Source organism: Polistes dominula, unplaced genomic scaffold (genome assembly GCF_049000335.1).
Source record: "Polistes dominula isolate Pdom_NZ unplaced genomic scaffold, Pdom_raw_medaka contig_80, whole genome shotgun sequence".
Classification (NCBI taxonomy): domain Eukaryota; kingdom Metazoa; phylum Arthropoda; class Insecta; order Hymenoptera; family Vespidae; genus Polistes; species Polistes dominula.
Window position 1 is genome coordinate 1,160,001 of NW_028301111.1, and position 13,015 is coordinate 1,173,015.

The 13,015-nt window shown below is 24.7% G+C and overlaps 1 protein-coding gene across 4 annotated transcripts; it reads right to left on the bottom strand.

Annotated features, from left to right (window-relative positions):
• Positions 1-3,787: 3,787 nt before the first annotated feature.
• Positions 3,788-8,135, bottom strand: LOC107071792 (uncharacterized). 4 transcript variants are annotated; one of them, XM_089176611.1, is made up of 3 exons: positions 7,942-8,102; positions 7,563-7,680; positions 3,788-5,459 (listed from the first exon to the last, which is right to left on the bottom strand). In XM_089176611.1, the coding sequence occupies exon 3, from the start codon at positions 5,276-5,278 to the stop codon at positions 4,118-4,120; it is 1,161 nt and encodes a 386-aa protein (XP_089032737.1). In that variant the 5' UTR covers positions 5,279-5,459; positions 7,563-7,680; positions 7,942-8,102; the 3' UTR covers positions 3,788-4,117. The 4 variants fall into 4 exon arrangements, 3 of the variants coding, with proteins under 3 accessions (XP_089032737.1, XP_015186585.2, XP_015186586.2); XM_015331099.2 differs by having other exon boundaries at positions 3,788-5,465; XM_015331100.2 differs by lacking the exon at positions 7,942-8,102 and adding an exon at positions 7,806-7,923 and having other exon boundaries at positions 3,788-5,465.
• Positions 8,136-13,015: the final 4,880 nt, after the last annotated feature.

Genomic DNA, 13,015 nt, shown 5'->3' on the forward strand with positions numbered 1-13,015 from the left:
AATTATATAAATTACATAAATTATTTATTAATATATAATTATATAAAATTAATATAAATATATATAATTTTTTTTTTTTTTGTTTTTTTTTTTTTAAAAGGAATGCTCTCGGTGAATATAAAATAAATGAAACAAATTGGTTTTCTATTCTCGTTAGTATACTTACGTGTATATGTTTATGTGTGTGTGTGTGTGTGTGTCATGTGCGTCGCATATGTATAGTAGAATGTGGCCGTTGAAAGGGCATTGAAATTCTAAACTCTCTTATCTGATTGGTTAGATCGTCTCAGTCACTTTGGAATGTGAACATATATTTTCATGCAGCTTTTTTTTTTTCTTATCTTTTTTTCTTTTTTTTATTTCTCTTTTTTCTTTTTCTTTGCATTTACCTTTTCCTAACTTCTGACTTATTTTACAAAAGAAATTATTCTATTTTTATTAGACATTATAAAAAAAAAAAAAAAGAAAAAAAGGAAAAAAAAAGTAATGGACATTTTTTTTTTTTTTTTTTTTTTTTTAAATAATAAACTTTTTTCCAAATAATACACATTTTTTTTGTTTTTTATAAATTTATTTCGTAACATTCGATGTTAAAAGTTAATTATTATTATTTTTTTTAATTATTGTTTTTTAATTATTTTATTTATTATTTTATTTTTTTTTTTAATTTTAACTTCTTACTTGTTTAAAAAAAGAATTGTTTTGTTTTAATATTCTTTTTTCTGTTTCTTTTTTTTATTTTTTTATTTCTTTTTTATTTTACATTTTAAATATTTCCTGATAATTCTTACGAATATTATATTCGTTTCTTTTTTTCTTTTTTTTTTTGTAAATTTTGACACGGAAAATATTTTTCTTATTTTTTTTTTATTTTTATTTTTTTTTTTTTTTTAACAAATGCGTTAACTAATACAAATACATCGTATTCAATCATGCGTCTCGAAATATTTATATTTTTTTTTTTTTACGAGTGAAAATACGATCGTGAAATTGACATAAACGAAGAACTCACGAGTATTATTACGCTTAGCACGTACACATACATACCTGTATATAAATACATATACATTGATATTATTTTGTAACTGTTAAAAAAGTATGTGAAATGTCAAGAAATATTTCTTTTTCTTACTTTTTTTTTCACCTTAAACCCATTTTACAAATATTTATCATATTCATATTTATTTTTTTTTTTTTTCAATTTTTTTTTCTTCATACAATTGCACGTAGGAAAATAAAAATTGAACTTTTTAAATAAATATAATTTTTGTATATTATCGATTAATTAGGATAGATTTTTATAATGAATATTATTTTAAAAGTTTAATTTTATTTTCTGTTTTGTTTACATTAAAAATATTTGTTAATTATCAATCTTATAATTGAAATATCATGCAATTGTTTTCTAACCTAAAAAAAATATATATATATATAACATTAATGTAAAACAAAATAAGGTACAATATTTATAAATAATTATTTAAACAAATTGATTAAAATCATCTATTGAATTTGTGTTAAATTATTTATTTGAATTTACTATTACAATTAATAAAATAAATTTAAATTAGGAAAATTGAAACAACAATTTTGCAATTAACAAATTAATTATTCAAAATCATCGATTGAATTTGTCTTAAAAATTATTTATATGAATTATACATAACAATAAATTAATTGAATTTAATTTAATAAAATTGAAACAACAATTTGCAATTAACAAAATTATTAATTAGAATCATCAATTGGATTTGTCTTAAAAATTATTTATATGAATTATGCATAACAATAAATAAATTGAATTTGAATTAATAAAATTAAAAACACAATTTGCAATTAACAAATTAATTATTCAGAATCATCGATTGAACTTGTATAAACAATTATTTATATGAATTATACATAACAATAAATAAATTGAATTTTAATTAATAAAATTGAAAACACAATTTGCAATTAACAAATTAATTATTCAAAATCATCGATTGAATTTGTCTTAAAAATTATTTATATGAATTATACATAACAATAAATTAATTGAATTTAATTAAATAAAATTGAAACAACAATTTGCAATTAACAAAATTATTAATTAGAATCATCAATTGGATTTGTCTTAAAAATTATTTATTTGAATTTACTATTACAATTATTAAAATAAATTTGAATTAATAAAAGTGTAGCGACAAATTGCAATTAACAAATTAATTATTCAGAATCATCGATTGAACTTGTATAAACAATTATTTATATGAATTATGCATAACAATAAATAAATTGAATTTGAATTTATAAAATTGAAACAACAATTTGCAATTAACAAATTAATTATTCAGAATCATCGATTGAATTTGTCTTAAAAATTATTTATATGAATTTAATACTACAATAAATAAAATGAATTTGAATTAATAAAATTGAAATAACAATTTGCAATTAACAAATTAATCAGAATCATTGATTGAACCTTTTATTTACAATAATTTATGTTAATTAAATATTACAATAAATAAAATAAATTAAAATTAATTAAAATTTAAACAACACTTTGCAAGAAACAAATTAATTAGAATTGATTAAACTTGACATAAATTATTTATGAATTTACTATTCCAATAAATAAAATAAATTGAAATTAATAAAATTGTAGCGACAAATTGCAATAAACAAATTAATCATAATCATCGATTGAACTTGTATAAACAATTATTTATATGAATTATACATAACAATAAATAAATTGAATTTGAATTAATAAAATTGAAAACACAATTTGCAATTAACAAATTAATTATTCAGAATTATTGATTGAATTTGTCCTAAAAATGATTTATATGAATTTTATAGTACAATAAATAAAATGAATTTAAATGAATAAAATTGAAACAACAATTTGCAATTAAAATACATTAGTTTGTTTCAATACAATCATCATTTAAAATCATCAATTGAATTTATGTTAAATTATTTATTTGAATTTAATACTACAATAAATAAAATGAATTTAAATGAATAAAATTGAAACAACAATTTGCAATTAAAATACATTAGTTTGTTTCAATACAATCATCATTTAAAATTATCAATTGAATTTATGTTAAATTATTTATTTGAATTTAATACTAAAATAATCAAAATGAATTGAAATGAATAAATTTTAAACAACAATTTGCAATTAACAAATTAATCAGAATCATGGATTGAATTAATTGAACTTATCTTAAAAATTATTTATGTAAATTAAATATTACAATATAAATAAAATGAATTTAAATGAATATAATTGAAACAACAATTAACAAATTAACAAATTATAATTAAATAAATAATTCGATAAATTATTTTTCATTAATATTAACAATTAATTAACTAAACAATAAGTTGCAATTTTCTAATAAATCAAACGTCAGCCATTGGCCCGATAGTGTTTACGTTGCATCATACAAATTGTATGGTCACCATAAACAATATCGGTTACCGGATCTCACCACTGGGAGGTTGCTGCGTCAGAGATCCATTTACAAATGAACACAAATGAATTTTTGTTTTCAAATTTAAATTAAAAAAAAAAAACAACAGAAAAATATCGATTGATTTTCAAATGATTTTTTTCTGAAATCATTGGAAAAAAAAAAAAAATGAGATAACGATAAATGTTCTCTTAAAACCATAAAAAGAATAAGACTATATAGTCAACAATTTTCCTAAAACTATAAAGAAAAAAAGGACTTTGGTAAAATAAAAAACCTTTCTAAAACCATGAAAAAAAAAAAAACGGACTATGACATTTCTATTTAAGTAAGTTTTATTTACCTTTATGCATTTTCAGTAAAATTTTGTTACAAATAAAAGCATTTTGTGTTGCACATTTTCCAAATACCTTTTTATTATTTTTTACTTTTGATTTGACAAGATTTCTGTCCAGAACAATCTGTAGCTGTATTTATTATTATTTTTGATGAACATTCATTGCTCAACTGTCTCTCATTCTGATATTCGATCAAGTCAAACTCCTTTGATAATTAAAATCAACATTCTTGTCCAAATATTTCTTCACACGTCATTTTTTTTATATAAAATAATAAGATATTGAAAATATCTTAATGTAAATTTACAGTTAAGAAATTTCTTCATCGTCACTGCTCAGTTTAATCAATCGAGAACGTTTTTTTTTCAATGGAATGATATCATCTTCATTTTCAAAACATTTTTCTTCAATTAAAGTTCCTGCATTATTTTCTCTCTTGAAAAAATCTGTAATTTTACTTTGCTTGCTGTTTCTTAAAAGATCATTGTAAATTTCTAGATATGGAGCTAAACAATTTTGCAGCTCCCTTTTGAAATTTCGGCTTCTTTCTGAGGAAGTATCTGCATTCAAGAAAAATGATTCGAGATTTTTAGCTAAGTTTAGACCTTCTTGTAATTTTTTTAATGTTAAATTATTAACTGAACAATCTTCATCAGTACTAGAGTCCTCAGGATCGATTTGATTTACATCTTCGGATGCCATTTTCATCAAATTAGCAACGTCAACTTCATCTTCCGATAATAAACATTGAACGTTCTCAACAGCCATATTCACAAGATCATCATTTTCGATTGATTCGGCAAGTTCAAATATATTATCAATTTCATTTTGTGACGATTCATGCACATTTTCTATTTCACCTGAAGATTCTTTCGATATAAACGTTCTATTGGGCATTTTTTTCCACCAAAGTGTAGTTTCGTCAGCATTGAAAACCTGATCTTCCTCTTCTACAATCTTTTGTATATTTTCTGGATACGTTTTAGTAGCTTCATGATCAACCGAGTCAGATTTTCCTTGAATTTTTATACTATGAACTGCAAAACGTTTTTTGAATTTTTCAAACCAACCTTTACTAGCAACAAAATCTGGTATTACAAAGGATTCTCCATGTTCTTTAAGATGTTTATAAACCTTCAGTGCTTTTTGTCTAATTATATTACCATCCAATGGAATACTTTTTTGACAACAATCATCAATCCAATCTCTGAGTATCTTTTCCATCTTCTCAATTATTGGCGCACGAGGACGAGCTGAACGTTTTGCGGATATCAATGATCCTGCAGCAACTGCACTTCTTATCTCTTTTTCATTTTTCTTAATAGTCCGAACTGTTGCTTCATTCAAATTCAAACTTTTTGCAATGTGAGATGCTTTTTCACCTTTTAAAAGACGATCCAAAATTTGTATCTTCGCTTCTAAAGAAATAAATTTTCTTCTTAAAATTATTTTTTTATCTTTATCGGACATGGTGGTTTACGACTGATACTTAATGTTTTAAAGATGACAAAATTATTCTTTAAAACACCGTGGCTCAACGTAGTCTACCGACCAACAGCGTGAGACACTTTTGCTTTCAGGCTGCTCAGTTGTATAAAAGGTTTTTTGGAAGGAAACCTTTTTATAGAATGCCGCGTTGTAAGAGGCCTACCTGTATCTACAAATTATAAATAAAAAATGATTAATAAATATTATTAAATGAAAATTATACAAAATTGTTTAACACGTTGACGCCGGCGCTGATTTTCAGTGTCTGCGCTGTGGAGCGGCACTCGAATCTATGGTGCGCTTCATCTGGCGGCGCAAGATTTTTGCTTGTTCAAACCTGGACCAAGGTGGACCACTGGTGGTACGAACCGGCGTGAACGTGTTAATTTATCTCAAATTTTTGGTACACTAATTACAATGCATATACATATTAAAACATCATTTGGTACTTTGGTATTAACGCCATCGCAGCAGAAATTCCGCTAATGCGCTAATAAAGAGCAATCTTATTGTTCGCACACAACAACCTTGTTGTTTGCATACAGCAACCGTCAGGGTTTCGTCAGGGTTTCGTCATTTTTTAGTGCTACGATAATGCGTATTTGGGATTTGCCAAAAACAGAACAAAATGCCATTTTGTTTTTTCTAGAAGCGAAATATTTTACCTAAAAAACAAAAATGTACCAATTCCCATAACATGAAACTTTATTTTGGTAAACGTAAGTTTTGAAAATGTAATTTAAAACAGTGTGATCAGCAAGTGGGACTTAGAAAAGACAGCTGGTTTGAATTAAGCAGAATTCCATTTTGTTTAACTTTGAGATTCATATACTGCTGGTGCAAGGAGTTACGCATTAGCTGAATTTTGCTGCGGTGGCGTTAATACGTAAGTACCCATCATTTAGATATCATACCATTTTTAAGAATCTAAAATACCTTGAGTATAAAAATACAATTGAACCCTCTATATAAGCCAAATTCTTGTTTTTCAATCCAAAAAAATTGGGGGAACGAAAAATCAGCAATTATAAACATATATATGCACATGAACATAAAATTTTGTTGTTTAAACAATTTTATTGCAGTATATTCAATATGTGACTTTCAGGTAACACAACGGCCTATAATATTCATACTTCTGTGTATGAAAAATTAAGCGTTAAACTCTACGAAACAGTTTTTACTTGGCGTTACACATCTTAATATATATAAATTACGTGTCACGTTGTTTGTTTGCAATGGACTCCTAAACTACTGAACCGATTTTAACAAAATTTTGCACACTGTGTGTAGTTTCATCCAACTTGAAAGATAGAATAGTTTATATCTAAATTTATAATTGCAATATTATTTTATTGCGAATTATTTGTTTATTAACAAAGAGTCATGATTATCTCTGTTAGTTCGATAAGATTCTAACAGATGGTGGTACAAAGTAATTCGTTGACTTAAAGACGAGGCACCCCTGGTAAATATATATAAATATACTTCATCTTTTGGCACGTTTTTTGATGGAAGTATTGTACTTGGTCTTCTTTATATATTCTTTATAATTGTTTATCTACATTGGTGGAAAAAAGATGTCCCCTTTTTTTACGAATTCCTTTGTACTCCTGACATAGACAGGATGCAATTTTAATTTTAAATGTTATTAAGTTTAATTGATTTCTGGGTCTTACAGAATGTAATGAACAGTCTCGTTTATATAACAGCTAAGTATTGACTATTGGTCTAATTTATCTATTTTTTTCGTAAAAATTTATTCTTCTAGAATCTTTGAATCTTTTCCTCAAATAAAACTGATAAAAATGGTCAAGAATTGTTTGCTGCAACGACTTCTTCAATTATTTCCAACATTCGATGGAACACAAAAGCGTGATCCTAAATATACAGAAGATTTCTTCATAGACCAATGTTACTTCAAAGTAACAGAACTGTATCATAAAAGAAAATTACAAAAATGATATTCGAAATGCCAAAAAATTACATTTTATGGATTTTCAAACTCAGAACTACTATAAACGTAATTATATATATATATATATATATATATATATATTTATTTATTTATTTATTAAAATCTAATATAAAATAAAAAATATAATAAAAAGGAATCGTAATGAATTAAAATAAAACTGTATAAATAAAGCAGATAAATGATTATATTGTATATTAATGAAATGAATTTGAGGTTATGATAACCATGTGAAAAAAAAATTGTTCTTCAATTGTTTATTTATGCAATTGTTTTGTGTGTTGTACTTACATTGAACAAAGAAAAGACAGTTTTTTCGATGCTACGATGTTTTTATTCTCACTTTGGCCAATGTGTTGAAATTTTTACAGTAATATTTGTTTTTCATTTGTTTCATTACGCGCGAAAGCTGTAATATATTAAAAACCATAATTAGAATTGTTTCCAAATTTTAATACATACAAGTATATAACATATTGCATAAAATTATTTTCTATGCAAATATTATTTATTCTGTATATATATCATTCTAACCTTACAATTATGTCACTTGAAAATTACTTGTTAAAAAATAATTGATTAATATATATATATATATATATATATATATATATATATATATATATATATAAATAAGAAAATTTTACGTTAGAAAATAATTGTTAATTACCTTGAAATTAACAGGTATGCAAAAAAATTTACATCAGACTGCACCAATTACCGATGACAGAATCAAAATGGCCGTCAAAATACAGTCGGTAAATGAAATCCTCTAAAATACAAGTGGCGACATCTTAACAATAGGATGACAGGTTAATAAAACTTTACACTGTTTTTCTCTATCTATAACATAAAAATATTCGAATAAATTAAAATAGTATATAATAATATAATAATTGTCTAAATAATATATAATTTATTAAACTCGAACAATAAAAATCGATTATTATAAATCGATTATTATAAATCGATATGTATAATATATATATAATATATAGAAACGAATAGAACACCTGGGAAATGGAAGAAAAATTAGTAAGAAATAGTAAAATAATGTTTAATTTGAAGACTAATTATATCTATAAAAATTTTGGTAGGTGACATTATCGGTTATTGGTTAATACCTCGAAACTTTCTTTATCGACAGAGCAAAATTAAAATGCCGCCAGTAGCCTACAGTAGGCTATACTTTGAAAAATGTGTGGCGGACACGTATCTACAGTCACGTCTCTGCAGGCCGCTTATACAACCTACCTCAAATGATAAAACAGACCAACAAATACATAAAACGAAAAGAACAGTAATTAATGGCGTATTAAGATCTCTAGAGCTATCTGGTGGTTAAATTCAAAATTAGATTAGATAGGTCAAATTAGGGATCCTATATTTTTCCGATAAGTAGTGAGGTTTTTTCCGATAAGTCCGTAGGGTCTTTCCGATAAGTCCGTAGGGTCTTTCCGATAAGTCCGTAGGGTCTCTCTAAAAAACCTTACTACTTTTCGGAAAAAACTTCACTGCTTTTCGGAAAAAACCCCACATTCGAAATACCTTACTAAAAGTAGTAAGGTTTTTTCCGAAAAGCTGTGAGGTTTTTTCCGAAAAGTAGTGAGGTTTTTTCCGAAAAGTAGTGAGGTTTTTTCCAAAAAGTAGTAAGGTTTTTTAGAGAGACCCTACGGACTTATCGGAAAGACCCTACGGACTTATCGGAAAGACACTACACTACTTTTCGGAAAAAACCTTGACTACTTTTCGGAAAAAACCTCACTACTTTTCGGAAAAAACCTCACTACTTTTCGGAAAAAACCTCACTACTTTTCGGAAAAAACCTCACTTTCGGAGTAACTTTACTAAAAAGTAAGTTTCCGAAAAGTAGCGAGGCTTTTTCCGAAAAGTAGTGAGGTATTTTCCGAAAAGTAGTGAGGTTTTTTCCGAAAAGTAGTGAGGTTTTTTCCGAAAAGTAGTGAGGTTTTTTCCGATAAGTCCGTAGGGTCTTTCCGATAAGTCCGTAGGGTCGTTCCGATAAGTCCGTAGGGTCGTTCCGATAAGTCCGTAGGGTCGTTCCGATAAGTCCGTAGGGTCTCTGGCAGGGGCGTGGCCTAGCAATTCGACCTATTTACTCTTATTTTGAGTTTAGCCACCAGATAGCGTATTCAAGTGCCAGTGATCCCAAATATGGTTGTAAGTGACTGGTTTAAATGAATAATAGATAATTAAATGTTAACGAAAATTTTCTAAAAAAGAAATATAGATAAAATAATAAACAATAAGTGTTAAGATAGAAAATAATAGGAAAGTAAGGGCAAATAAATAGAAAAACGTGCCGATGTAAATGGATATAAAGTGGCACGTGGCCATGAATAATACTGTAAACACAATTTTAACCACAAAATTATTCTCCAGTTTTGGAATCTTTGGCAGGGGTGTGGCGTAACAATTCGACCTATTTACTGTAATTTTGAATTTAGCCACCAAATAGCGTATTCAAGTGCCAGAGATCCCACGTGGAGTAGCAATTCGACCTATCTACTGTAATTCTGAGTTTAGCCGCCAAATAGCGTATTCAAGTGCTAGAGATCCCAATATATAATAATTATTAAATTAAATCTAAAACAATGCATATATATAGGTAACACTGGTCATGGTGGTTGTTATTGTTATTTTTGATAGATATATCAGTCAACGTTTACAAACATATTCTTGAAGTATTAAAAGTTAATTAACAGGTCAACAACGACAAATGAAATCATAATGTAAGAAATTATAATTATTATTATTAATATATTATATGAACTATATATATATATATATATGAAATCAATGGTAACAAAAGAAAATTGTTTTATTATATTATAATTATCCTAATATTCAATCACATATCAATCATATTATAAGTTTCTTATTTTTACATTATTATTAATTATTACGATTGACGTATGTCATATGATATATTTGATCTATGATTTTATAAACATAGATGAGGATTGTCAGTTTTTGTTTATATATATATATATTTTTTTTCCTCTTCTTTTCTTTTCTTACATTTTCGTTTAAATTTGTTCTTTAATCTTGTGTCTAACTTTAAAATGATATGATAAATAAATAAATATTACATTTACATTTTTTTTTGTTTCATTTTCTATTTCAATATGGCAATACATAATATTAGAGAGACCGAAAAGTAATGTCGTTACTACGCATGTCAAATTTTTATATTAATATTTTAATCAAAAAATTGATTGATTATTTTTATCGTTACGATATTAAATATTTTGCATATCAGATAGCAAAAATAAAAAAATTGCTGATAATATGGATCATAATAGCATTATTTATTAATAATAAAAATTTGTTTGATAACATTTATTCATTCTAATTTAAAATTCAAATTTTAAGGTTAAAAAGCGACATTACTTTACAGTCAATCTAATATACATATATACATATATCTTTTTGGAGCAGGGTGGGATTAAAAGTGTCCCACCTTTCTGATAAACCATAATACACAGTGGAACATTTTTAGTCCCATTTTGAAATATTATTGCAATAGTTACTACACATGCTCATTAATTTATATTTCGTCTTATTTACCATAAGCAATTGGTCATTAATTTGTTTTGGTTATTAATTTGGTTATTAATGTTTTTACATTATGTATAATACCTGTATTAGTAAAAAATATACCAATTTTTGTTTCATTTAAAATTGTAATTAAATTTTGTATGCAACATAGAGCTATTTTATTATCTGAAATTCTTTGCCCCAAAGAGATGTATATAATAAATTATTTTTGTTTTTTTTTTTACAAATTAAAGATTATTAAAATATATATTATTTTTTTACATATATGTATATGTTATTATATATATATATATATATTTGATTTATAATTATATTATATTATATTATATTATATTATATATATATAAATAATATATATACATATATATATAATATATATTTGTTTATAATCCTTAACTTGTAATAAACAAAAGATTCCTTTTTACATAAATTATCAATTTTAATTCATAATAGTGATAATTAAATTGTAATTTCATTGTAAATCCTTTGTAAATATATTATTACAGTATATATTTACAGTATATATTATTGCATGAAAAAAAAAAACAGAAAAAAGATCCCCAAAAAAAGCTGTATAAATTTAATTATAAAAAAAATAATTGTAAAAATTTATTTCACAAAATTTTCATTTGAAAATAAAAATTCCGTATGTTTAGGATTAATTTTTTCGCGATGTCTTTACAGTTCTTTTTGTTTTTTTATTTTTTTTTTTTAAATCTTTTTTCTCTTGACACTTTGTAAAAATGTTGCAATTTTTTTTTGTTTTGTTTTCAAAAGTCAGACACAACTTTTACGTTATAATATATCACAATGAAATTATTTTGTCATCAGACACATATTAGTTGTTGATTATACATTTGAGTCTATTAGAAAATATCTATTATCGCATACTTTTACATACATACATACATATATACATTTATACAGTACATACATACTTAAGTGTACACACACGTTAGTGCAAATTTGTTTTATTCAAAAGAACGAAGAGTATTTTTAACCAGTTAAGCGTGTTTGACGATTATATCCGTCATAGAGATATGTGACCAAATTTTGTCCTATGACGTATATATACGTTAGAGCGTAAAAATTTTGTTACAATTTGATGTTTTAAAATTGTAATTTTGGCACAAACAACTAATTTTATATTCGTACATTTTAACAACAACAACAACAACAGCAACAAAATTGTTCATTTTCTAAAAATAAAGTCGTCTTTTTGACTATCCAATATTTTAACAACGTGCGTCATTTGTTCTGTATTTGACGACTATATCCGTCATCGCTTGATTATCGCGACACACACCAGAGCGCGTGTTCTGCGCACAAATCGCTACACTTAACTGATTAATGAAATATCTTAAAATTAATATTAATCGTTATTAACATTTTCAAATGAACATTCATCATTTTGTTCATTGTCGTAGCAAAATAAAAAAAAAAGATACAAATGGCAACAGAAAAAAAAATTAAACAATAATAAATTATTACACAATAATACGTGAATGAAAATTGATATGTGTGTGATTAATATATTTTATGATTTATTTTAATTTGTTTATCCGAAAATTTATTGATCATTCCGTTAGAATAATTTTATCGTTTAAATCAAACAATTTTACGTGTATTTAGTATATATGTGTGTGTATTAATATATTTATCACATACCTATCGATCAATAATCATCTTTTAATTTTTTTTTTTTTTTTTTTTTGGTTTAATTATGTCTTTGATATTTCATTTATTTTTACAACACGTTTTTATCATTTTATATTCTTATTATTTTTTCTATCTTATAATTTGTATTTTCAAAGATTTTTTTTTTAATTTAATTTTACATTTTTATTTTGCTTTTTTTTTCTTTATCCCTCTCCCTCTCCCTCTCACACACACACACAAATATTGTTAGGTGTAAAAAAAAAACACAGTTCATTGAAAATTTTTCAACAATTATGTCAAATGATGACAAAACATATTCTTACTGGTCAATAAAATATTTTCATTTCACCCTTTCGATTATTTTTTTATTTTTTTTATGTGGGGTTTTGTTTTGTTCTTTTTTTCCTTTCTTTCTTTCTTTCTATTCTTTTTTTTTTTTATTTTATTTTATTTTATTTTTTTTGTTTATGTAAATGATATGAGATATTATCATGAACACACAATCG